Source organism: Artemia sp. Qi Xiang Cuo, chromosome 19 (assembly GCF_049724085.1).
Source record: "Artemia sp. Qi Xiang Cuo chromosome 19, ASM4972408v1, whole genome shotgun sequence".
Lineage (NCBI taxonomy): Eukaryota > Metazoa > Arthropoda > Branchiopoda > Anostraca > Artemiidae > Artemia > Artemia sp. Qi Xiang Cuo.
Window position 1 is genome coordinate 2060151 of NC_142812.1, and position 26158 is coordinate 2086308.

The window sequence follows — 26158 nt, forward strand, 5'->3', positions numbered from 1 at the left end:
CATTATGTCAGGGATGACTGAGGAACATTAAGTGGAAACTTCCAGGACATATTTTGAAGTGTAAAACCTTCGGTGTTTCTGAGGAGGTTGTTAAACTAAACCAAAAGAGACTATCTGCATCCAGGTTCTCAAAAAGAGTATGATTCATACATCAGAGACATAAGAAATTAGAGAAAAATCAATTATAGTAACCAAAAACAAACTTTGACAATCTAAAACGTCGAGAGAGCGATGATTCTAACGGAAATGGAAATTTCTAGTACCATTTTTAAATAGCCCAAAATCGTGGCCCCCCTCCCACGTCGTATTTTCCCCAAATGCATCCGATAAAAATTTTGAGATAGCCGTTTGTTCAAAAATAGTCTAAAGATCTCATAACTTGGCCTTTGGGGGGTCTCTTTATGCGTCTTGCTTTTTCATCACCGATTCAATTTTATCGGTGGAGATGTTAAGGGTATTTTACGGGGGTAAATTTTTAACAGGATTGAATTGCCCAGAGGTTATTTCTATGGGAAGGGGGATTTTTCCATGGAGGAGGAGCGAGTTATCCTGGTTTTATTTCAAAAACGAGCAGAAGTTCATTCATTTTTGCATATTTTCTAATAAAGTTCGATTTTATTCATTTTTAAGGTTTATTTTTTTGCATATTTTTCTAATAAAGCTGGGTTTTGTGGTTAGGGGAGAACGAATTTTCTGTTGGAAGAATTTTTATACGGAGATAATTTTCTTTATATGTTTTGCTTTTTCATTACCGATTCAATTTTATCCGTGGAGATGTTAGTGGTAATTGCCCGGGGTAAATTTTTAACAGGATTGAATAACCCAGAGGTTATTTCTATGGGAAGGGGGATTTTTCCGTGGAGGAGTAGCCAGGTATCCTGGCGTTATTTCAAAAACGAGCACAAGTTCAGCCATTTTTGCATATTTTTTAATAAAGTTGGATTTTATTCATTTTTAAGGTTAAATTTTTTGCATATTTTTCTAATAAAGTTGGGTTTTGTGGTGAGGGGAGAACGAATTTTCTGTTGGAAGAATTTTTATACGGAGATAATTTTCCAGGGAGGATGGTTCCCGGGGGGTGAAATTTTCAGGGGGGAAATTTTACACTGGGGGAATTTACCCAAATTCCTATACAAAATTTCTTTATACATTTTGCTTTTTCATTACTGATTCAATTTTATCTGTGGAGATTTTAAGGGTATTTGCCGGGGGTAAATTTTTAACAGGATTGAATTGCCCAGAGGTTATTTCTATCTATAACTCTTCCATGCCAGCGTTGTTGGTTGTCTCGTCATATTCTAGTACAAAGCATGACTGAATGTCCTTCACCAGCAATCAGCACAGGTACAGCGCATAGGTGCTCAGGTACTTTAGTTTTTCGCACCTATTGATATCCTATTCGGGATTTCACCGGGAATCGTCGATAGGAAGGTTTCGAAAAACGAAATAAAACCAATATTTGTGTTAAGTTTTCTGGAAAGAACTTGCATAAAATATTTGTTGATACTAAACGCCCACTTTTCACACTTTTGATTCTCACAATTAGTGCAAAAACACATTTTATTGCAAAATCTTTTAAGTCTGAAATATAGACACTGAGTTTCCCTAAAGCAATTTGCGCATTGAAAAAATGTACAGGAGCAGTTAATGCTATGGTTCTCGAGATAGCTCGTTTGCAGGACTTGGCTCGTTTGCAGGACTTAGCTTGATTGAAGCTGCAGTTGCGCCACAACTACAAAGTTTGCAGTTGAGTCTACAAAATAAAAGTATGATCTAAACGAATCCAAACTAACGCTCAAGTACCACCCAACCACCCACGTCCCTTTTCTGAAATACTCTTAATATAAATGTAATCATATGTTGCTTTGTCCCTAAAAAGTGAGTATAAACATCTGTTCTGGATTTCTTTTCTTCTTGAGGACCAATATCGAAGCTGCATGGAAAGTTCTTCCAGACCAGTTTTGTTGGTTGTCTCGTCATATTCTAGTAAAAAGCAGGACTGAATATGTTTCACAAGCAATCAACAATGGTACAGCGTATAGGTACTTAGATACGCGAGTTTTTTCCAACCGTTTTACTAATAATACTACAAAGGTAAGTGAAGCTGCCTACCTGATCAACTCAACGTCAACTTTCATCTTCGCTAATTCCTAGCCGTAGTGAATTAGCTGGCGTTTTCACGAGGACGTGTTGAACTCAAGTTCAACTCAAATCCTCGTGAAAACAACGAAATATGGATAAAATCCATCTTTTTTTCAACTAGAGATGGATTTTATAATCCAGCTAAACGTGTAGCAAAAAAATAAATCCATCTCAGCTATACCTTAACTCATATAGAACATTTCAAGCAAAACTAGCTGGTTTGGAACTATCAATTTTAATTATTTTTATAAGAAGTCAGGCAACATAAGGTTTGGGTTTTCGTTTTTAAAACCTAGTTTAGTTGCATTTAAGAGTTAAGGCTGCTATGAGGGAAACGTGATAATAAAAGCAATAGCCTATCATTAGATTCTTTATTTTATCCTCATTTTCAATATAAGAGTTATTTCACTAGAACTGCACATTCCTCCTTAATGGTTCAGGGGGGGGGGAATACACTATCATTTAATATTTTGGCATTCTGATAATTGTTTTGGTGAAGTTGTACATAATAGATTTTTCCTTTTTTTTATTAGTTTAAATCTGTAAATTTTTTTGGTGGCCTATTGGAATCCTTGATCTCTGGCTAAATTATTTGGGTAAGACTTGACTAATTTTTTATTTAGGCTGAAGTTATCTAATGAAAAAATTCTTCTCTATAGACTTCACTATCTTTAGCTAAACAAAGTCTTGAGCCTCATTATCCTCAGTAATTCCTAATTTAGATTATTTTATTAGACTTCACATAGAAACACCATAGTAACAAATAAATAGCATTTGGCTGATCTGAAAAATAAATTTTGTGTCTATAGGCTTTTTATGAATATATTTTGATAATACCATTATAGTTTCATATGACACCAGAAAATGGCACTTCTGATGCCTTTTCCAGACTGAAAAGATGGGAAGCATGAAAAGAGCACCTTCATAATCTCCATTGTAAAAATCTCTAAACCTGAAGTTTATTACTCCTCTTCTTGTAACCTCACCCTTCTTTTCCCCTTAATAAGTCTTATAAATTGCATATTGACTAACAGAACTAGGATGGTTGTTTAGGATTCCTTCAAAAAAATTGAGGGGAGAGAGAGGTAAAATGTATTTTTCAATGTCTGGGAGTGCCAAACTTTTTTTCACAATAAATACCTAAAAAGGCAAGTTTCAACATCTTTATTGGGGGGGGGGGGTCAATGACACCTGTGGGGCCTGGGCCCCTGGTGTGAATGGATTAGAAAGACAACTGCAATTTCATGGAAGGATATTTAAAGGTACAACTGAAATCTTTTGATCATATTTACATACTTTTTGTGCAGTCATATTTGAAAGAGCATATAGAAGGCACTTTTGATCATATTATCATGCTTTTGTGCATTCAATTTTTGAAAGAGCATAGAAAAAGCACATTGAGCTTTAATAGAATTTTGACCTCTTGCCTATCTTACTGTTATAAATTTCCTAGCACATACTAAGTGACTGATTAGGAAAAGCAAAACTATAAAAAAGTCCCTGCCAAACACGATATTACAGTCTATTTTTTAAGACTCTTTGCAAAAGATGATTTAAATATTTTATGATTCTCAAATGTTTTTTGTTTAATAATATTTGAGATGAAAATAAAAAAAGACACATTAAGGTTAAATAATAATTTGAGTTCTAGGCTATCTTACTCTTAAAATTAATGCACAAGTAATATTTGACTGATTGGGAACAACAAATACTGATAAAGAGGATATGACAGTGTAGCAGTTAGAACTCTTTGTTATGGTTGTGATAAACCAGGCTTTAGTTTATGATAAGGCAGTTTAAAAAAAAAAAAGATATTTATTTTCATGTGCATTTCTCCTGAAAAATGAATGAATATAGAAAATTTGAACTGAGAACTTGTATAGAAAATTTCTAAGATAAACTGAAAATATTTATAAAAAAAATTGTAATTAAAAACCTTGATCTTTGGTTAAATTATTTGGGCAACCTTGACAAATTTTTTATTTAGACCAAAAAGACAAAGTTATCTATGAAAAAAATTCTTTATGATAGACTTCACTCACTTTAGCTAAACAGAGTCTTGGACCTCATAGTTTTCACTTATTCACCAATGCTCTAAACCATCCTATCTCCATACTTTTCTCTCCTCATTAATTTAGGTCATGTAGGTTTTTCAGGCTTGATTTCATAAGAGAGCACTATAATAACAAGTTAATAGCAGTATCAGACTTGAAAACTAAATTTTATGTCCAGGGTTATTGTGAATATATTTTGATAATACCATCATAGTGTTTTAGGCACTTAAGGTGTCTTTTCCAGAGTGAAAAGATGGGAAGCATGGAAAGATCACCTCCATAATCTCCATATTCATAAACTCTAAACCCAAAGTTTATCATCCCACTTCTTGTACACTCCCCTTTCTATCTAATCCCCTTAATAAGTTTTATAGATTGCCAGTTGACTAGCAGAACCAGGGTAGTTGTTGTGGATGTGAGAGCTCTAGGCTAGTGACTTTGATTAATAAAAATATGAGGCAAGAGAGAGGTAAAATATATTTTTCAGGGTCTGGGAGTGGCATCCCTTTTATTTTACTATAGATACCTAACAAGGCAAGTTTCAGCATTTTGAGGGGGTGAAATGAAACCTGGGGGGTAAGGAACCCCTGATGGCACTGGGCCTAAAAGACAACTCTAACCTCATGGGAAGATATTTAAAGGTTCAATTAAAATATTTTATCATATTTACCTGATTTTTGTTTATTCTTATTGGAAAAGAGTATAAAAATACATACTGAGTGGTAGCCTAATATAATTTAGATACCTTAGCTTTCTTACTGTTCTAAATTTTCTAGCGTGTAATTCTTGAATTCTGGCTGTAATATTGCCCTGACACAGCTGTTTCTAGGAGGGAATGCTATAATTGAATTTTTCCGTGAGCACTACCAACTCTTGGAGTGGCCTTGAACTAATGTAGTAGGAGTATATACTCTTAAAATTTTGAAGTAATTGAATATTCAGTAGGGATTGAAAATAACTTCAAAGTATAGAGTTCAAAGTTCATTATGAAATTGCTTTTTATTTGCAAGAATAGTAATTTGGGCAATAAATGCTTAATCTCTTCTTTGACTGGTTTCTTAACAAAAAGACTAGCTTATTAAGTTATTTTCTTACATTATTACAGGTTTATTCTTGGGCATTGAACATGAATAATTTTGGATAGTTTTTGGCAGGAACATCCACCCAACTGCCAAGCATTTTGTCATCAATGGATTCTTCAGATGACAGTGACAATACAGATTTTCCTCCTATCTTGTCAGATGATTATTGAAAAGTGGCATCTGCATTTTTTCCTGAAGAGCACCCTAAGCAAGAAAACTACCTTGATGTTGTCTCCAAATATACTGATCTGGACTTTTGGTGTCATTTTAGATGCACACATGATCTATTTTTGAATTAATTCTATCTAACTTAAAAATGGATTGTGACCAAAACGTATATGTGGGTGGACACTTGTTCATGAGTGTGGAAGAAATGCTACTTATCACACTTCAATATCTTGGTAACCAGGTGTCAATGAGACTCTTGGCAGACAAGTTTGGAAGAAGTGAGTCTTCAATTTGTAAAACAATTGAAAAAGTGTGTACATTTTTTTTTGAAAACCAGTCTAAATTTGTAAAGTGGCCAGAGACACATGAACTAGAAAAAATTGACAGGAACTTTAAGGATAGAGTTGGGTTCCCAGGAACAATAGGTGGAATAGATGGCACTCATATCGCTGTGCATCCCCCTGCTGCTCAGCAAAAAGCTTACTTGAACTACAAGCGTTTCCATAGCATAGTACTTATGGCAGTTGTCCTCCCAGACAAAAGTTTCTCCAGCATTTTTACCGGTTTTCCAGGCAGCAATCATGATGCTTACGTGTTTCAGTGATCTAGTTTATTTGACGCTCTAAATTCAATCCAAAACCCATTATCTGAGAGCAAAAAGTATCAAATAGATGGGGACTCAGCTTTTCCTTTACACTCATGACTGATGACACCATACAAGAAAGGTAGTTCTTTTTTGTCTCCTTCTCAAAAATAGTACAACAACAAACACTCGGCCACAAGAATCGTTGTAGAGCAGGCATTTGGTGATCTACTTAACCGTTTTAAAAGATGTAATGATGTTGATGCTGACATGGAGAAGGTAGTAAAAATTGTTACTTCATGTTGTGTTATACACAATGTCTGCATAAAAAATGGTGATTTTTCTTTAGAAAATGATACACATGTTGTTCCAAATATTGCAGTGAATCCTTAGCCTCGAAATCTGTTATCAAATATATCTGTGTATGCTTTCCAGAAACAAGAAAGCATAAGATCTGCTTTGTAGTGATTTTAATAGTCATTTTTAATAATACTAGTCCTTCTTTTTCCATAACTCTACACTAGTGCCACCATCCTGATCACTTGTTGTTATCCCTGCCCTCCATGACAATTTTGATGAAACAGTACTTTTGTGTATGTTTGATTGTTTTTTAGATTTTTTTTGCCCTGATATGCACATTAGATACAACAGGGCGTTCGATAATCATTTTTGGAAATAAGTTATGCCCAGAATATCAATATTTGACAAAAGTTTATGGTTTAGATTTCATCTATGTTTTCGTTGCAAGTAAGCAGGAAAATAACGTCATGCAATTGACAAGAGGGGGGGGGGAGAGAACGATTCATTTTTAAATGATTATACAAAAAGATATATATTTCAAATCTAGGGGGTGGAAGGATTTTGTTTGTTTCTTTCTATTTCTTATCAAACAAAAGTACCATAAAAAGCTGGTTTTCAAAATCTAAGGGGAAGTTAGGATTACAATATCAACCACAACACGGTTTTGAAAATCTGTTTTTAAATAAAAACAAAGCTTAATATAAGCAACAATAAAAATAAATCAATACAAGCCTGCCATATTGACATTTTAGGCAACCCTTCAACAGTGGCACCAAAATTACCAAATCCAACAAAACACTTTTGGCTTCATTTTACTGTTTCCATCTTTTTACCTTAAATCACCACCCAAATTAGTAATACTGACAATTCACCAAAATGAAAAATTTTGTCTTTAAATCATCTCACACAATAATGCCCTTAAAAATCTGACAAGTTTTTTTTGTAATTTATTTAAAACAATCAAAATTTCAAATGGTAACATACTATTTGCTGCTATCAGGAAACCTGTCCATTTCCGTAGCTGTTATAGTGATTCTGCTTACTTAGTCAAATGGTCAAGTTCGTTTTAATTATCTTTCAAGTTGGTTTTAAGGGTAAACTGTTTTATTTTTAGACCTAGGCCTATGGATCGGTAACAGCTTTTGCTGCTTTTATGAAACTGCTCTTGTTTCAATTTTGCCAGTTTCTATAATTTTTTCTCTAAAATTCCTCTTTTTTCAGTTTTATAGGTCAATTTCTTAACCCAAAGAAATATATTTCAATGATATCTGGTGCCAAGGAGGTTCCACTTTCCTTCTACGAAGCTCTGCCTACCTTAAAAATAATGTCATTAAAATTTATGATTATATCAAAAGGTATTTTAAATTATCTTATTTTTTTTGTAAGCACTCCATACGGAGTGTTTGAAAGTCTTATAGTCTTCTACGTCTTCTACTATTAGAGACAAGGTCGTGTTGGGGGACGGGGGTGGGGGAAGGGTGGTCGTTACCAGGTTAGAAGCCCCTCCCTCAGAAATTTCCCTCTGAATTTCGGAAAAGTATAAAAAATGCGCTGAAAATAATTTTTGATGCATTTCGTAAAGTTTGTTTCTTACCCCTCCCAAATAAAGATCCTGGATACGCCCTTGCTTAGAGGCTTTTTGAAATGCCGGCGCTGCCACTGTTAAAGGTGATGTATCACATAATCTAAAGATCGTATGTGATTGTAAATTTTCTCAATAGTCAATCTCTGTAAGAGTCAAAAACTGTTTGGTCTTAAAGAGCAATCTCAAGGAATGAAACAAAGCAGTGCTGTCACAAAAATTACTCCTTTTCTGAAGTTATTGTGATTTTGTTGATTGCTAAGTGGATTTTATTTGTCAAGCTGTTTTTTGTTTTTATTTACAATTGGAATATATTCTTTTCTGTTGTTGCAAAACTGAGTATTTTGTAGAGCTGTCACAGCAATATCTCAAATTGTCTATTATAGATAAAGCGTCATTCTTTCATCAACTTTTGCCTATTTCTCGAGATTTAAACTGGAAGAAAAGGGCTGATTTTAGTCAGGATCCTTTTGAAAAGTGTATAGATATTCTGATAATTCATACATGCATATTGTTTTCAATTAGCTACAAAAATTTGGGAGGTTTTGACTCAACTTGCTCCACTGTTCCTATTTTTTCAATGATACTTTTCTCCAAATTTTTGTTGTAATTTGTTTAGAAAAAATCACCTGAATGCGTAAAATCTAAATAAAAATAGATTTTTTTTTTACTTGGGGAAATTGAGGATAAAATTTGACAATTTGGGAGATACAATGAAATTTCCCCAAATTCAACACCAAAAATTTGGCAAGTTTTTACCCAAATTTCCCCTTCATAAGAAACAGAGTTGCGGAGTTTCCCAATTAGGAATAAAATGTAATAGTACCAATATCATCGATCAACGTTTTGAAAAAGGAGTTTTATTTTTCCTAGGTAAGTTGAAACGATTTTAGATTCCTATCTATTTTCTTCCTTCAAATCGTGTCAATAGTAAATTTGCCCCTCCGTATTTCTATTGGACTGACAAATTTAGCCATAATTGATAACCAAGCAGATATTCTGCCGTTCCGTCAAGTTAATTTTATCCCCTAATGAAGGAAGAAATATTCAGGCCTAGGAAAAGTATTGATATTACAGACGGCAAGCACTATTTCTAATACGTATTTCTTTCAATCTCGACTATAAATTGTATTGAAAAGTGAAAAAATTAACATTTCCGAGATGATACATTTCAGTTATAAAATAATATGAAAAATAGCATAAAACACTATATATATATATATATATATATATATATATATATATATATATATATATATATATATATATATATATATATATATATATATATATATACCTTAATCGTATACCTTTACTACAATCGTAGTTTTTTGGAATGTTTTTGGCACAAAAAAAGCTTACGACATAAGCTAATTACTGAATTTAACAATGATATATCACAAGTTTGATAATAGTCAAATCAATACTTTCAAGACACCTTCTTGAGGTTATGGGGTCATGTTTGGTTAGATCAGGTGAGGATCTATTTAAATAAGACCAAAATATAGCTGTGCACAGATTGACTTAAAAACCAGGTTAAAAAAAAAACAGAAAAAGAATTGCCCCGACATCGAAATGACTAAAATTATATACAACAACATGAAAATTCAACTAAATCAAAACCGTTTTTTCTTATTCTGAGTCGGAGCTAGCGTGTCTTCTTTTTCGCTTTTTTTGTTTTTCATCCAAAAGTTCTTTCATGGCAGACATTGACTCACCTGCATTTTTTCGTATAAGGCTAATTTTTCCTAATGTATCTTCTGCTTTTTCACTTCTTTGTCTAATTCTAGCCGGGTTTTTCCCCGACGAATATTTCTTAGCTGTTCAATTTCTTGATCCCTTTTTTTTCACTTTCCGTTAAAAAATTGACAAGTTTTTCAAAATGGCGGGCCTTAGATGGGGATCATCTCCTGGGATTATGAATATCATTACCACGATTTATTTCACAACTAGCTGCTAAAGTTGATGGAACGGAGTTTTCATTTTGAATGAAAGTTGATTGTCCAGGGGAAAGAGTTTCCTTTTGAGTGAAAGCTGATGGTCCAGGGGAGGGAGTTTCATTTTGAGTGTAAGTTGATGGTGCAGGGGAGGGAGTTTCGCTGATAAAATCAGCATTTAAAGAAGTATCAGCTTGGCTGATATTATTCAACTCTTCATTTAAATTTAATCGTCTAGGCTGAATGTCTTGGCCCCTATTTATATTACATTTTTGTAAAAAAAAATTTTTTGATAACAATTTAGGCGTTTGAGTTTTTTTCTTGGAATCCCCAGTATAAGTTGGGTGAATTCCATGAGCCTCGCCAAGGATTCGCTGAATGTCCTCCATAAAAAGAGGGGGGTTGTCCAGAACTTCCACTCCACTTCCTGTTGCCTGTGTCTGGGCAACAAATTTTTTGTATGCCTTAATCATATTACTTCATTTATTTTTATGTTTGATTCCTGGGTTTCCTCCCAAACTATACCCCATTTGCTTTAAATTATCTCCAACCAAGTCCCAAACTTCACTCTTTTGTGTTTTATCATCACTTAACTTTGGCCAATGCGTTTCTAAAATATTTAAAAATAATTTGGTAGCATCAAAGTCAATTTTTTATTTGTGCTTGTCTCTCTTCCCAGTCCAAATTTGTATTTTATTTTCTTTGCATGAATTTTCTATAATCATTTTCAAGCTACTTTCATCAAGTCCAGCTGATATAGATTCAGTGAAACTGAAACTATAAAGTGTTTCCGGCGATTCTCCTAAAACAAAACAACATTTATTATATATAATATGTATCTAAAGAAAAATGTATAACTTAATGAACAATAATTATATCACCTCAAATATTACAGTAAAACAAAAATGGTTGTATCTCTAAATTACTATTTTAATACAAGTTTCAAATAATGTTTTAAAATATTATTCCAAAGCTTTGTAAATTTTATTTTGATAGAATATAGAATTTAGGATAATGACTGACGATGATTTTTTTTTTTTTGCTAAGTTTATGAAATGTATTTCAAGTCTCAACAAGTTGTAATGTTCGCAACTACCTCAGCTCATCATGCTACTATTCCACCATCCATGACTTCCCCAAGGATGAAGCATCCCCCAAACATACGCAAGAAATTTCTACCAGGGAATGTGGGAGTTTTCTCATCCCTCAGGGTGGATGACTGTAAAGAACTTTGTTTATCCTAAGTACTTTATCAAACAAACATAATTGTAATTATGACCAGCCTGCGTTATATATCTGATCAAGCTGTGCACTGGGGTACATTGGTCACTTCTGATTTTGCATGTCAAAAATGCTGGACAACATAATTGTGATGCTGAACATAATGGGGGTGATGATTATGAATATGATAGCAAATTTAATGAAAATGTTAAGGTTTGTGGTGCTGTTTGGGGGCTGTGATATAGATAATTTATTTTTTTTTCGTTTTTTTATTTTTTGTTATGTTAGTGTATTTTCGCCACCCTCTTGGACAATCTTTTAATTCTTGGATTGGCCGTTAAACTTATGCTAAGTTGTTTGTTTGTTTATAATAAATCTCTCTCTCTCCTAAAAGTCTTAAAAAAATAATAGGAGCCAGAACAATGAATCCTGCAACATTTGGTGTTCAAACCATTCTTCTAGCCTTCCTAATTTGGCTAAACTGTCTATAACAGCAAAAGTGGGACAATTTATATCCACCCTTCCCTTCAACTACTGCAAAGAAAAGAAGAAGGAAACAAAATGTTCTATATATTATGCTTTACATAATATTTTCGGGTCTTTCTGAATTATAAGACATTCTTGAGATTGAGACTTAGCAAAATAGCCAACTGAGAACCATTGTTAAACTGATTTCAAGATTTTTCTTGTATTTATCTTCATTTTTCTATTGTAAAACATAAACACTGGTCCTTTGAAAACCAGTTATGGCAGATTAATTTGGAATTTAACCCCAGGTTTTCAAGTTTATTGAGGAAATTTTTACATTGTTATCACTTTTCTTTATTTTAAATTTTCAGTTAAGTTTTATCACATATTTACTTTTTTTAAACTAAACATGTCTAAATAAAATAAACTTCTAGTGTTTTCAAAATTAAGTTATCTATTAGCTTATTCTTCCGAATTTGAAAAAAATCTACAAAATTTGACAAGCAAATTTATGTACAACATATTTTACTTAATTGATATCACAATATGGTAGAACATGGAATACTATGTGTAAACATGAATAGTGTATGGAAAAATACTTTTTTGGGGGAAGAAATTTAAAATCCAAAAAATTATATAGACTACAAAAATGGGAAAGTATATAAGAACATAACTATTCAAGCTTATGCAGTGCTTGGAAAATACTATACTGGACATAAATATAAAAAAATGGCAATCATGTTTTTTTTTTGTCAAAATTTTATTTAGGAAAATTAAACACGAGGCCCTTTATTTTCCAGTTTCATTATTGTTGTCTCTTCATATTTGCAGTTTTTGGGGCTCCTTTATGGTTTTCTATCCTAATCCATAAAATAAAAACAATTATTGTGAATTTTAAAATGTATAACCAAAGAAACAGACAATTAGTTTTATTTTGGTTAACTTGTAGTGATGACTGCCAATTAGGTAAGCTACAATAGGAGTAATCATATAAATCTCCAGCTTTTGAAATTTTTTTGCAGAGCTTCAGTTTACAAAGGAATAGACAAGTAATTTGCAGAAAGATCTATCAACCCCTAATTACTATTGCTCTATTACCAATAACAATAAGACCAAATTTTTCAATGCAACAGTACCTAAATAATATACTGGCAACGACTTTATAGTACAAAATAAACACTGAAAAAATTTGTTGTTTTAAACTTTTTGGTCCAGGATTTTTGTTCATATCTGTGCTAGACATGTCTATAGCCAAGTCAACTATTGCACACCCTGTGGGTTGTGGGAATAGGCCATAATTATAAGCCAACAGGCAGTTAATAATTTTTTAAACTCTTCAATTTGATGGAGCGCTTGGAAAGCGCTATCTGACATGCATATCATGAAATAATAATCATGCATTTGTTTTTTGTTCCAACTCTTACTTCACATTTAAGAATATTTATTATTTAATACATAAAGTAAAATGACAATTTTCAAGGTTTAATTCTGTTTTTGAATAACAACTTTTCCCTCATGTATTTTTCAGCTTCATTAATTGTCATCTCTCATGTTTGGAGTTTTATTGCTCCTTTATGGCATTTTAGGCGGTTATACTTCCTGATGATACTGCATTTTTTGTTTCTTGCTAAGTCTGTGGTCAATTTATGTAATTTATTTTTGAGCATATGATTCAGTTTTTTCTTGCTTCAGGCTACCTTTTTTCTTATTCTTTTAATTATTTTTTTTACATATTCTTTTAATTAGACTTATTAGACCTAAATTAAAAAATATCCTGATCAGGTCTGAAGAACTCTTTTACAACCTCTTTTTATTCAAAAACATTTGTTTAACTAATTTAAAGACAAAGGTATCAATTGTTCAAGTATTTAAATTTGATTTTTAAGAGCTGAAGAAGTTGAAAAGATAAGCATGTGTATGATGGAAAAATTATGGAAAAGAGATATATCATTTGGCTCTAAAATCAAAAAGCAAATAATCTACAGCTATGTTGATCCCATTAGGAGTTGAGACAAACATTGACCTATTTGTGGGCTCATTCAAAAGCTAGTTTGTGTGTCTAAGCAGTATCAATTTAATGTTTTTATTTCACATCAATAATTGTAAATTCTTGATTGACAATATAATTTAGCTTTGATGAAAGTCACTGGATTGCATGATGAATTTTTTTATTCTTTTTCAATATTTTGTAATTACTCTTGGGGGTACAGTCAGAGTTTAAACCCCCAAAGGCCTCAAAGCCTATAGTAACCAGAAGTTTAAAATCATTCAAAGAAAACTCTCTAGTGAAAAAAATAGTTTGTAGCTGATTCAAGAATGGTAGGTCTAATTGTTATTTTACAATTTTACTTTGAAGAACAAGTGTGAGATAATATTGGGAGAAATGAAGGGGGTCAGTTAGGTCAAAAGGTTAAATGACCATGTCCCTCCTTGAGCATTCAAACATGGTGTATATAACAGGTAAAGGGGCCTAGATTGAGTTGGGAAGTATCAAGACTTGGGCAGTTGTCCAAGAATCTCTTAACATGAGCAGTGAATAGGAATAAAACAAATTTATTTGTTCAAATGGAGCACAGACAGTAATTTGGAGATGTTTTTTGGCCATCCTTGCAGGCAATTTTATTTAGAAAAAAAAAAATTAAAGGAACTTTTTAAAAGTGTCTGATGCCCATTGAAAATGACTTCACAACAAAACTAAAGTCGTTTTTGAGAGCGCTTCAGGCTATTTTAAAAAATTCTACAAAATTATTTTCATACAAACATTTAAATATTAAGAATAAGAAAAATGAAAAATATCCTGTGAACTACCCACGGCTATAAATTTAACCTAAAAACAAGTCTTTAATGAGTTGTTGTGGTCCCCATCAGTGACTCAAAATGGAACTAGTCCCTATAATGGAAAGGAGCATGAAAGAGGTATAGAGTGATCTGATCATTTTCTCACTGGGTTAATTGTAGGAAAAAGTGAGCCTATAAATTTATCAAAATAGTCCCAGATAATTGTTAAGACTTTTACTTCATTCATTTAGCCTATCTTCCTCAACTGTTGGTCAAGAATATCAAAAGCCTCTCAGGTAAATTTTGCAAATAAGCTAGGCTACATTCTATATTTAAAAGCATCTTCCTGGGTTATGCTTAGGACCTAGGCTATGATGGAAAATTCCAAATATCCTGCCACACTAGGAGGGAGGCTGCTTTACATCATAAATTTTAGTAGTAATTGGAAAGTTTTTTTTTTTTTCAACAAAAGATATCAAATCTTTAATACCTACCTTGTTTTTGGAAGAGAAAACACTCATACTCATAACTAAGAAATTGCCACAAATTATTCATTTTTCAATAACAAATCGCCAAAATTTATCAAAAATATACAAGATTCTATGCAGGTTGACGATCTACTCTGTTATTAACACAGAGTTGAACTTTCGATGGATTTGAGATCAACTTTGAGTTCAACTCTAGATAGATTTGAGGAGGATTTACGCAAAAACATACATCCAGCTAGCAAATCCAGCGCGAAAACATAAATCCACGTGGATGTTGAACTCGAGTTCAACTCACGTCCTCGTGAAAACGGCCTCTTAGTCTTCTCAACATTAATTTTCAAACCTATTCTAGCACCCTCAACTCGCAAATCCTCTAAAAGTTCATTAATTTTGCTCACATTTTAATCTAGGATACTTAAATCATCAGCATAATGTAAATCCAGGATACTTTTTCCTCTTTATTTGATTCCCAAGGTCTCCTATTGCCTTTCCCATACTCCTTAAGACAAAGTCTATCAAAATAATTCTTATAAAAGGGGATAGAACACAGCCCAGCTTAACTCCTGATTTAATACAAAACTAGCTGTTAACCTCATTTCTTACCTTAACCGCAGCAATGATATTCTCGTATTTAGCACTACTCACTTTAATGTATTTGTCTGGTATAACATGCAAGGATAAAACCTTTACTAAAGCTCTTCTATCAACAGAATTGAACGCTTGCTCATAATATATAAAACTGAGGACCAAAGGAGTTTGAAAACTCAGGCAATTCTCAATCATTAGCCTTAAAGTGAAAATTTGGGTCAACACATCTTCTGCCTTTTCTAAAACTGCACTATTCTTCTCTTAAAACTTTGTCTACAGCATCTCTCAGTCTAAAAAGTATCATAGTACTAAGTAATTTACTACCTACAGAGACCAGACTAATGCCTCTATAATTACCACACTCACTTTTATCCCCTTTTTCATAATCTTCAGTAACTTATTTCTAACCTCAGAGCCACCATATTTAAGAAACTCATTTACCACCCTATCAGCACCTGGAGACTTATTATTTTTAATCCTTTTAGTACTGTCGCTAATTCCTCCTCACAAAACAAATCTTTCTTCACATCCAAGGTATCATAAACTTTTCATTTTCCTTAACAAAGCCATTATAGGCTATACCCCTCAGCTAGCCATATTGGTATCTCTGAGAGATGTCGAAATTTAGTTTTATTGTTCAGAAAACTTTGCTCCAGCTTCGTTTTCAGCGGATAGTCAGTGAAGTAGACCCCGAAACCGCACCGATTTATCAGCGGCAAGCCACCAATAAAAGATGCACTGGCCCGGAGATAAATTTTGGCGGTATACTGGCGCAACGCTAGTCTGTTTGTATTTATCTTTATGTTTTTGCAAAAATTTGGCTAAGTGGGCTAATGTGTTAAGTAGCTTCATAAGAGTCTATTGATGTTGAGCTCTAACAAGAAAACGGGAATAAGAGGTTACAGACCAAGAGGCCAGTGGCGTATTTAAGAGAAGCCCGAGGGACCTAGGCCCAACTGAAATATCTCAAGATTTTTTTTAAATCTTGTTTTTTAAAGCAGTCCTCTTGATTTCTTGAAACACAATTTTAGTTTTTATAGCTTTTGTATATCTACTAAGATGATCAAACAGTTTTTAGCAAGTCTCTCCACTGGCAGCAGTCCTCTTTATTTCTAGCCTGAAATCACCCCCCCCCCCTGCCTCCTCGGAATTTTTTATACGTCCACATGTAAAATTGAGTCACCAATGAGAAAGTATGACAAATGAAACAAATTCCATAGATTTATTCTGGTTCAAACCCCACCCCCGTAAAATTTATCCCTGAAGTCACCAGATTACTCCTCTAAACATAAAACTGACCCACGCTGAATATCCCCTTCTCAAAAAAATTTCCGTACGCTTCCCAACAACAAATCCTATATGCAAACAACAGGCAAAATTCACTTGGTGGGAATTTGGGGGGGGGGGGGGTTTGGGGGTCATATCCTACCCAGAGGCTTAATTGTTGGACTTTTCAACTATGCTGAACAAGATGTCACTCTCCAGACATTTATCGGATGCCTTTGGGGAAGGAAGGGGCCTAGTTGCTCAACAATATTTTCGGTCACCTAAATAGGGGCGCTAGAACTTTTAACTTCCATTCAAATGAACCCTCTCCTGATCTTCTATGACCATTATTTCTTGGGGGAAAAAAACAAGCAAAAGCCAGTACACTCATCCGTGATCTTGCTTCAGGCAAAACTACATAATTCTACATTTTTATAGATTCAGACCTTGAGCCTACACAGTAAGATTCTCTAATATACTGAATTTGATGGTGGGATTCTCATTGCAATCTGACGCCTTTGGTTACAGCTGTAGCCTTGCCATAAAATGGCATGTTTCACACAATATTAGGCATCAAAACGCTACAATTAAAGACTGAATCCTGACTCTCGATAGGTTTAATTTTCACATTAAAGATACATGATCCCATAAAAATTCCTGCTAAATAAAAAAAAAACAGTAAAATGTACTTTCTCTGTCGGGCTTTAAGACAGCAACTTAACCAAAAATTTCAGCAATCATTAGACTGAATTCAGTAAATCACCATCATCATTTCAAAACGGAAGAAAAACAAAATTTAAACAGATAACTACATATCACAGACAGTTATCTAACTTTCCATTAAGGAGTAGTTTTTCTTAAGATATATATTATAAATTTAAATCAAATAAATTTCTATATACCAATAGAAACAAAATAGTCCAGGACTTTTAGGGTTTGCCCCGGAAAAAATTGCAATATAAACGAAACTGGTACCAAAATGATCAGAAAAAAATTCTGTACAACATACTAAAAGTCCTCATAAATCTGAGTGGGGCGAATACCCGAAAAACAGGGGAAAGGGGGGAAATGCGGGGGAAATTGGGAAAAATGCCGAACATACCCAGAAAATAGTTCAATGTGAGTTTTCTGGGGCTTTCCCATACGCTGATCACGAAACTGACATCTAAAATTCAGTATAGAATAAAAGTACTACGGAAAACGGGGGGAACCGGGGGAAGAGGGGAAAAAATTTAAAAATACAGGGTAGGGGTAGAAAGCACTTTGAAATATGTTTTCTGGGGTATTTCTATCTGCTGATCCCAAAACTGACATCTTAAATGAAATAAAGAACCTGAGCCCCGCCATAACGGGGGAAAAGAGGGGATGAAAAGGGATAATTGAATTCAGGGGTAGAAATCAGTTTGAAATGAGTTTTCTGGGGTATTCTTATCTGGTGATCACGAAACTGACACCTAAAATGAAGGACAGAAAACAAGAACCATGATAACCAAACAAAACCTGAGGAAATAACGGAAAAGGGGAAGGGAACCCTGACTCCTGAGCCAGCTGCTAATGGCTGACAAGTAGGCCTATGGACAAAATAACTCGCTTAAGTATCAAACTTTTACTCTCTTGAATCACATACATTTCTTACAACCATTTGAATTACTAAACATAAAGAAAACAACCGCTTGGCAGTGATCACAGTATAAAACTTCAGCTATTATAGGTAAAATTTGGACTTTCGAAGGCAATATCGTTGAATAAAAAACTAAAAAAAGAACTTCAGTAACTATAGGTAAAATCTGCACCTTTTAAGGCAGTAGAGTTGACTTGAAAAACACAGCATTGATGTCACTAGTCGAGCTCCTCGTCTTTGACAGTCTCGTGTCCCTGTTCAAACAGTTGATACCCTGACATTCTCCGCACGCGACCCTACACGCTAATCCATGTTTCTTGCAGCTGCATTGCGAGTTCTCGCAGCCTGTCTTACAGTTGTATATCACGACACTCAAAAGAGTATGAGATAAGAGCAACATATTGGTCATAACAGGCGAGTGTTTATGGTCTCTAAGGAGCCAAACCTGATCAGCCGGGTCTATGTCAGCTGGTTCCCCTTTCCAGAGGCACCCCTGGAGGTACAGTCACTGCGAGTGGACTGACGCTGCAGCTTCGGTTGGCAGAAGCCTTTCAGACTTAACAAACGCCGTAGTATTTGACGAAGAACTTTCCAAGAAAATTCGATGTCACAGCTTAGTGAGATCTTCGTTTGGTCGTGCTTTATACAAGCTGAGGAGAAGATATTCACCCGCTTTCACAATTTCATCTTTAGACGATGATTCATCCAGAAACACTTCGCATTTTTTTCTGAACACATCGCTCTTCTTCAAAAGAGGTAGCACAGCTTGCTTTCCAAGTCCAAAAACTCGTGAGGTCGTGTCACATCCCAAGAGTGCGTGCCCTACCAGAAGCAGTCTGGATACTTTTCCCATTTTTTTTTAACTTCGTTGAGGCACCAGAACCGTGTTATCGCTTCTTTTGCGTTCGTTGACGGTTCGAAGTAAAGTGTTTTTGCATTAGGCGGGAGGTGATACAAGAGTAGAATCAGAAGGTCAGTGTCGTTGCCAAGAACTATTGTTTCAGATTTTTCTGCTTTAGTTACGGCAGTCTTCACGATTACATAGTCAGCATCATCTCCATCCCCATTCAAAACCAATTCTACCGCTTAGCTTTATTCTCAATGACACCAAAACAGGAAGTACAAAAATAGAACTTACTTATGCTTACTTATTGCGACGCCTCTAACTTAGCAACGAGAATTTAACCTGTCTTTTGAAATTATACTATAAGCAAATGTAATTAGGAAAACGAAAATAGGTCATTTATCTGAAAGGAAAAGAAACAGGGGTGGAACCCCAATAACAGCATAGAGTCCTGTAAACATCTTAGAAATTAAGTTTCTACAAACCAGGGTTAATGAAAAAACTGGAAATTATGGGGGGGGGGGGGAGGGGGTAAATTGTCAAATTTAGATAGTTACGTAGGCTAAAAACCCATAGCATAACTTTCGAAATGTTATAAGCTCAAGAAACAGAGGGGGGGGATATTTAGTTATAGACTTGTTAACACAGTTCCAGCATATAGGCTTAAAATTGGATAAAAAAGATCGTTAACATACACACATCATGTAGGCCTAAAATTTGCGATCAGAGGTAAAAATGCTAGCCAATTTACATTTAATATATGCTCTGCTTTACCCTCCCATCCTCACAATGTGCAAATATATATAACCCGGTATTTTTCTAAACTATTATTCATCCTTTTTCATTTTATTAACCAAACTTGACTTCTTTCGTGTGTCTATAATGCACAAGCATCTAATTTCCTTCAGAAAAAGCCTATAGAACAGAAATACACACAAAAAAGCCATAATACAGTATAGAGTCATGTAAATATCTTAGAAATTACGTTTCTAAAAACAAGGGTTAATGAAAAAACCGGGAATTAAAGGGTGGGGGTAAATTGTCAAATTTAGATAGTTACTTTGGCCACAAACTCCTAGCATAACTTTCGAAATGTTATAAGATATTTATAAGAAATGTTATAAGAAATATTATAAGATATTTGCATGACTCTATGCTGTATTATGGCTTTTGTGCATGTTTCTAAGTGTATTGAAAATAGACGGGAATCCATATTTCTGGGAAATTTTTGCCTAGATTTACGTAATAGGCTATGATAGAAATCAAGTTAAAAATTTTATTTTTAAATATGGCTTCGATTATTTGAAAAAAACTACGTTTTCTAAAGAGTTAAAGAGGCTGAGTTACAAGGTCAAACCTTAAAACGTACAGGGATTAGGAGGCACAGTTGGGGGGCTGCCGCCCCCAAACCCCCACTTTCGCAGCCTTTAAATAAAAAAAAGTTTTTTAAACTGAAAGTAAGGAGCGACATTAAATCTTAAAACAAACAGAAATTATTCCGTATATGAAAGGGGCTGTGCCCTCCTCAGCGCCTCGCTCTTTGCGCTAAAGTTTGACTTTCTCAATACTCTTTTTTTTAAAAATAAAAAGTTTAGCGTAAAGAGCGAGGCGTTGAGGAGGGCACAGCCCCTTTCATATACGGAATAATTTCTATTCGTTTTAAGATTTAATGTCGCTCCTTACTTTCAGTTTAAAAAACTTTTTTTTATATTTAAAGGCTGCAAAAAGCGGGGGTTTGGGGGCGGCAGCCCCTCAACTGTGCCTCCTAATCCCTGTACGTTTTAAGGTTCGACCTTGTAACTCAGCCTCTTTAACTCTCTAGAAAACGTAGTTTTTTTCAAATAATATATACATATATATATATATATATATATATATATATATATATATATATATATATATATATATATATATATATATATATATATATATATATATATATGTATATATTATTTGAAAAAAACTACGTTTTCTAGAGAGTTAAAGAGGCTGAGTTACAAGGTCGAACCTTAAAACGTACAGGGATTAGGAGGCACAGTTGGGGGCTGCCGCCCCCAAACCCCCGCTTTTGCAGCCTTTAAATAAAAAAAAAAGTTTTTTAAACTGAAAGTAAGGAGCGACATTAAATCTTAAAACGAATAGAAATTATTCCGTATATGAAAGGGGCTGTGCCCTCCTCAACGCCTCGCTCTTTACGCTAAACTTTTTATTTTCTCAAAAAAAGAGTATTGAGACAAGTCAAACTTTAGCGCAAAGAGCGAGGCGCTGAGGAGGGCACAGCCCCTTTCATATACGGAATAATTTCTGTTTGTTTTAAGATTTAATGTCGCTCCTTACTTTCAGTTTAAAAAACTTTTTTTTTTTTTAAGGGCTGCTAAAGGGGGGGGTGGGGGGGGGGCCCGCCCCCCCACTGTGTCACCTAATCCCTGTACGTTTTAAGGTTCGACCTTGTAACTCAGCCTCTTTAACTCTGTAGAAAACGTAGTTTTTTTCAAATAATCTCTGCACGTTTTTGTACAGTTTATTACTTATTATTGCTTGACTAACTGTTAGCTGATCGTGTCAGGAGTTAAAGTTGGGGGCTGCCGCCCCCAAACCCCCGCTCTTGAACATTCTTGTGTTAAGGCTTTTAATTCCTGAATACTCAAATCACGTCGTACAGGGCGCCTCCTAATCCCTTTACGTTTTAAGGTTCGAACTTGTGACTCAGCCTCTTTAACTGCCCCCCAACTGTGCCTCCTAATCTCTGTACGTTTTAAGGGTCGACCTTATATCTCAGCCTCTTTAACTCTTTAGAAAACGTAGTTTTTTTCAAATAATTTATGCATGAAGAGAAGACTTCCAAAATGTGGTGCACAATCAGTTTCAAGTGCAACACGCAAGATGTCCCTTATCTGGGTGTGTCTTACCAATCTGTAAAACTAGGAAAGGAATGTGGAAACAGTGATGTTAGCCGGCTTGCATTTACGATTATATTTAGCGTAATTGCAACCCGTTGCCACTTCCCCGCCAGGTGGAGGCGCCACTTTTTGTACTCTGTTGTGTGTTTGGACCGTTTTTTGGCTTACTGCTCTTTCTGGGTTGAGTCTGGTTTTTAAATATGGAAGATATGACCGACGACAGACAACAGAATACGGGGAAGAAATGGTAGTCTCCCTGCCTAACCGCGGCAGATCATTGACAATTGTTTTTGTTGTCTTTAGAAAAACAAATGTGGGCAATTGTTTTCAGAAAAACAGATTGTTTTACAAGTTTGTTGCTTTTGGAGACCATTAGAGCCTGAAACGAGACTAAAAGTGTTGTTAATTACTGAACTATAATTAGTGGAGTACCATGAATGTCATACCTGAAAAGTCTATTTCTGAAGCATTTTTGATGACTCGAACTTCAGAGTCGTTGCATTTACACCAAGCGCCTTCCAGTGTTCTGCGGTAAACAAAGTAGTGGGCGTGGTTTACAAAGCTGGAGCCGGAAAGAATATCAACCGTAATTGCACGATAATGTAATTACGACATTGTATCGAGGTTGTAGATGTTACCATGCGTGAGGTCCACGTCTTCTGTTCAATACAGAATAATTTTTTCCAGATCAAAGTCAACAACGCGGCACGTGATCTTGTGTCTGAGTGTTTGCCTGTTCAAATTTAGATCTAAAAATTTGGGAGTTTGAGTGAAAAATGTTCTCAGTTTGGTGATATGATCGTTGGGACTTGTTTCACTAAGCTGTTCCAGGATTAGAACCGAATGGAAAGATATATCGTTGTTGTCGATAACTTCGTTGATTGCGAGCTCGTTTGGATTGAGTACACCTGGGATTGGGAAGGGGCAGTCGGGAGTGCCTTCAAGATGTACTGAGTTTCTAGACCAGTTACATGTGCTGCATACACTGAATTGATGGGTTTTGAATTGGTAGAGAGACTGCAAGGCGCTCATGTCATTGGCTGGATTTTCTGCGTCAAGCTGTTGGAATAGGTGAAACCAAAATTCGTACAATGATTGCTGATCTCTGCTTTGGTAGTTGTACTGCAGTTGTAGGAGTCCACAAATAGCGCTCATTGTTTCGTATGTTCTCAGTGAACTGGTTGCCAAGCATTTCAGTTCTTCTGCAAGGGGCCTATGGATTAAAGAGAGTACGTCAAACAGATTGTGTTGCATGGGAAAAAGGCACTGCATTTGCATAGCACGCTGAGCCGTCTGTGTTTCTGAGGCCCTGTCAACCTGGGCCTATGCCACTGCAATATTCTTGATTGACAGCTGTTTCAATACGCGTTTTTTTGGGGGGTATCAAGCTTTTGACTTTTTCACTATTTAGTCTCTTGGTGTTGGTTTTTTTCTTACTGTCAGAGTTTGTGGGTTCCGCTTTCACACCAGAAGCTGAGCAGGACCTTCGATTATCTTTGAGTTCGGATGATTTGGACTTTTTAGGCGGTTTATCTGTTCCAATAGTTGTGGTTGTATCCCGTTTTAATGGTTACTTTTTCGCCTCGGGAACTTTGGTAACTTTGAAGGACTTAACGATTGTGAATTGAGGAAGATGGGGACGGTATTTTGTCGAAGTCTATTGTACTCGACTAGAGCTTCTGTGTGTGCACAAATTTTGGTTTTGTCAAGATTGATCAGGTGAAGACCTTTGCTCATTTTGACTCGCAAGACAGCTACATAGATCATGCCTGGTCCAAAGCAGCGATCGCCTGCGTCAACTAGTGCAGTTCGGAGACTAAGCCCTTGGGATTTGTGAATGGTGATGGCGTAGGCCAGAGTGAGAGGAGATTGTTGACTAGTGTAGTACACTTCTTCTAGTGCTTTGAATCTAACTATTTCGCGATCAATCTCTACGATTCTGTCTTGACCGTCGAATTGCGCTTGAACGCATACAGCCATATTGGCTGCTGACATCTTGAAACCTTTGACATACCCCATGGAGCCATTGACAAGACCTTGTTCTACGTTTACATTTCTTTGTAGCATGACGCAGACGCCAAGAGCCAGTCTGAGGTGAGAAATAGAGCCAACCGTACGTTTGCTGTCGTTTTCAAAGTTCTTTACGTTTTCAGCTGCCTCTGATTCAATGCGCTTGTCACGGAGGACGGTAGATAGTCGATCGATGGCAGTAAAGGTAGCAATATTGTCGGAAGTTTTGGTAAGAAGCGTTTCATTCACTAATCTACAGTCTACGTTGCGGGGCATTAAAATGACTGGAGTTTTTCCCAATGCTGATAGTTCTATGTACTTGTCGGCAATCTCCTCGTTTGTTGCTCTTTGATTCGATGCGATTTTGCGCTGCTGTAACTGTAAATAATTGTCATCTGTGCAAATTCCTATGCGAATGTTGGCCAGAAGATCGGCATAGTGTGTGTTTGTGTCCGTTTTTTGACGCATGTTAATTGTTAGCTCATCGTAATCAAAGTGGCCCCACAGATCAAATGTTCCCATTGAGCCAATACGGTTCTTTATTTCCATTCGGGTTAGCTGCTTAAACGGTGGATTAGCAGAGACTGGCCTGAGCTGTAAAAAGTCTCCAAAGACTAGCATGTTTGCGTTTCCCATTACAGAATTGATGCTCATGATCTCCGTAAGTCTGAGATGAATGTACATAAAGGTAAGGGCGGAAACCCTACTTATTTCATCGATGATGAAGAGACGCGTTCTTTGTAGAGTTGCCCTGAGGGTAAGCAGCTGCTCTGTGTGGAGTTCTGAGTACTTGGCGGTCCCTGCTTGATCAACCGGCAAACTAAAGCACCTGTGTATTGTTTCTCCTTTGATGCTATGGGCTGCAAGTCCTGTGGGTGTCATCACAATGACAGGGCATGCATCTTTGCTGAAATAGCGGCAGATAATATTGCGAATTACTTTGATTACAACTGATTTGCCTGTTCCGCCGAACCCGGACACAAGCATACGGAGTGGTGGCGTTTTAGAGTTGGATTTTAATGTACTCGTGACTTTGTCAACAACACGTTTTGGTCGATATTCAGAGACGAATAGTCCTTTGCTACTTGTTGTTCCGTGTTTGCATCGAGCAGCTTTCTATTTGCATTTATAAGGTCTTCCATTGCGTCTGCTGCTGTTTCTATGGCGGCGCCTTGCATTGCATTCTTTGGGTCATCCATATTCTGTTCTCGTGCTTCTTCTACCTCTTTCTCTTGGAGTTCTTTAGCTCGTTCTCTTACTTTTCTTTCAAACTCTTCTTCTTCCTTTGCTTTCGCTACTGAACGTTCGTGATACGCGACCAAGGTGGAATATTTTTCGCTCTCGATGCAATATGTTTCATAGTTTGATTTACCGTTCAAACAAATGTCCGCCTCTTCGCGCCAGGGTTTGAAAAGTTGCAGAAGCATGCCATAGTTTTTTTCGCGTTTTTCGTCTGATTCAACTGGATTTACACGTTTGTGCTGGATGACGTAGGGCTTTTCCTTGCGTTTACGCAAAAAAATGACCCATCTCTTAGCATAAGCTTGTCGTCTGTGCCTTTTCGCTCGCGTTCATACCAGGCTAGCAGGTCGAATAAACTTGTGTCTTCCATGTTGTCAGGTCTGTTGGGATAGACATCTGCCACCCAATGCACCACATATAAGTCTTCACTGTTTGGTTTGTTTTTGGCGAGTTCTTCTAGCTCTTGGTATTTTTTTTAAAGTTCTCTTTAGCTCACTGTGTCGTGAGAGGTCAACGAAACGAAACTGTCGTGATATGCTGTAGAGTTTTGTGCCTAGGAGTCGATCTGCTGCCTCTACAGCGCCAACTTGTCGATTTTTGACCGTTTTGAGAAGAAATGACATTGCCTTTTGGCCAAGACTTGCGAATGCATTGTTCACTTCTTCCCACATTGCGTCAACTTCTGCAGACTCTGCTTTTGTCATATAGTCAGTGACATAGTACGGCAATTTAGAGCCCAGGTGGCCAATGTACTGGACGTCAACGTTAGAGAGATTTGTCAAGAGAAGTGCAGGGTGATAGTCATTAATGTAGCGTTCGTGTTCTTCGCGTCTCAGATCATAGATTCGTCGGCGTGGTTTTTTTTGTCGCGTCCTGTTGCAAGA

The 26158-nt window shown here is 35.8% G+C and overlaps 1 protein-coding gene across 1 annotated transcript; it reads right to left on the reverse strand.

Annotated features, from left to right (window-relative positions):
- Positions 1-23585: 23585 nt before the first annotated feature.
- LOC148940407 (ATP-dependent DNA helicase PIF1-like) lies at positions 23586-25019 on the reverse strand. Its single transcript, XM_089105542.1, has one exon. The coding sequence runs from the start codon at positions 25017-25019 to the stop codon at positions 23586-23588; it is 1434 nt and encodes a 477-aa protein (XP_088961668.1).
- Between the last annotated feature and the right edge of the window lie 1139 nt (positions 25020-26158).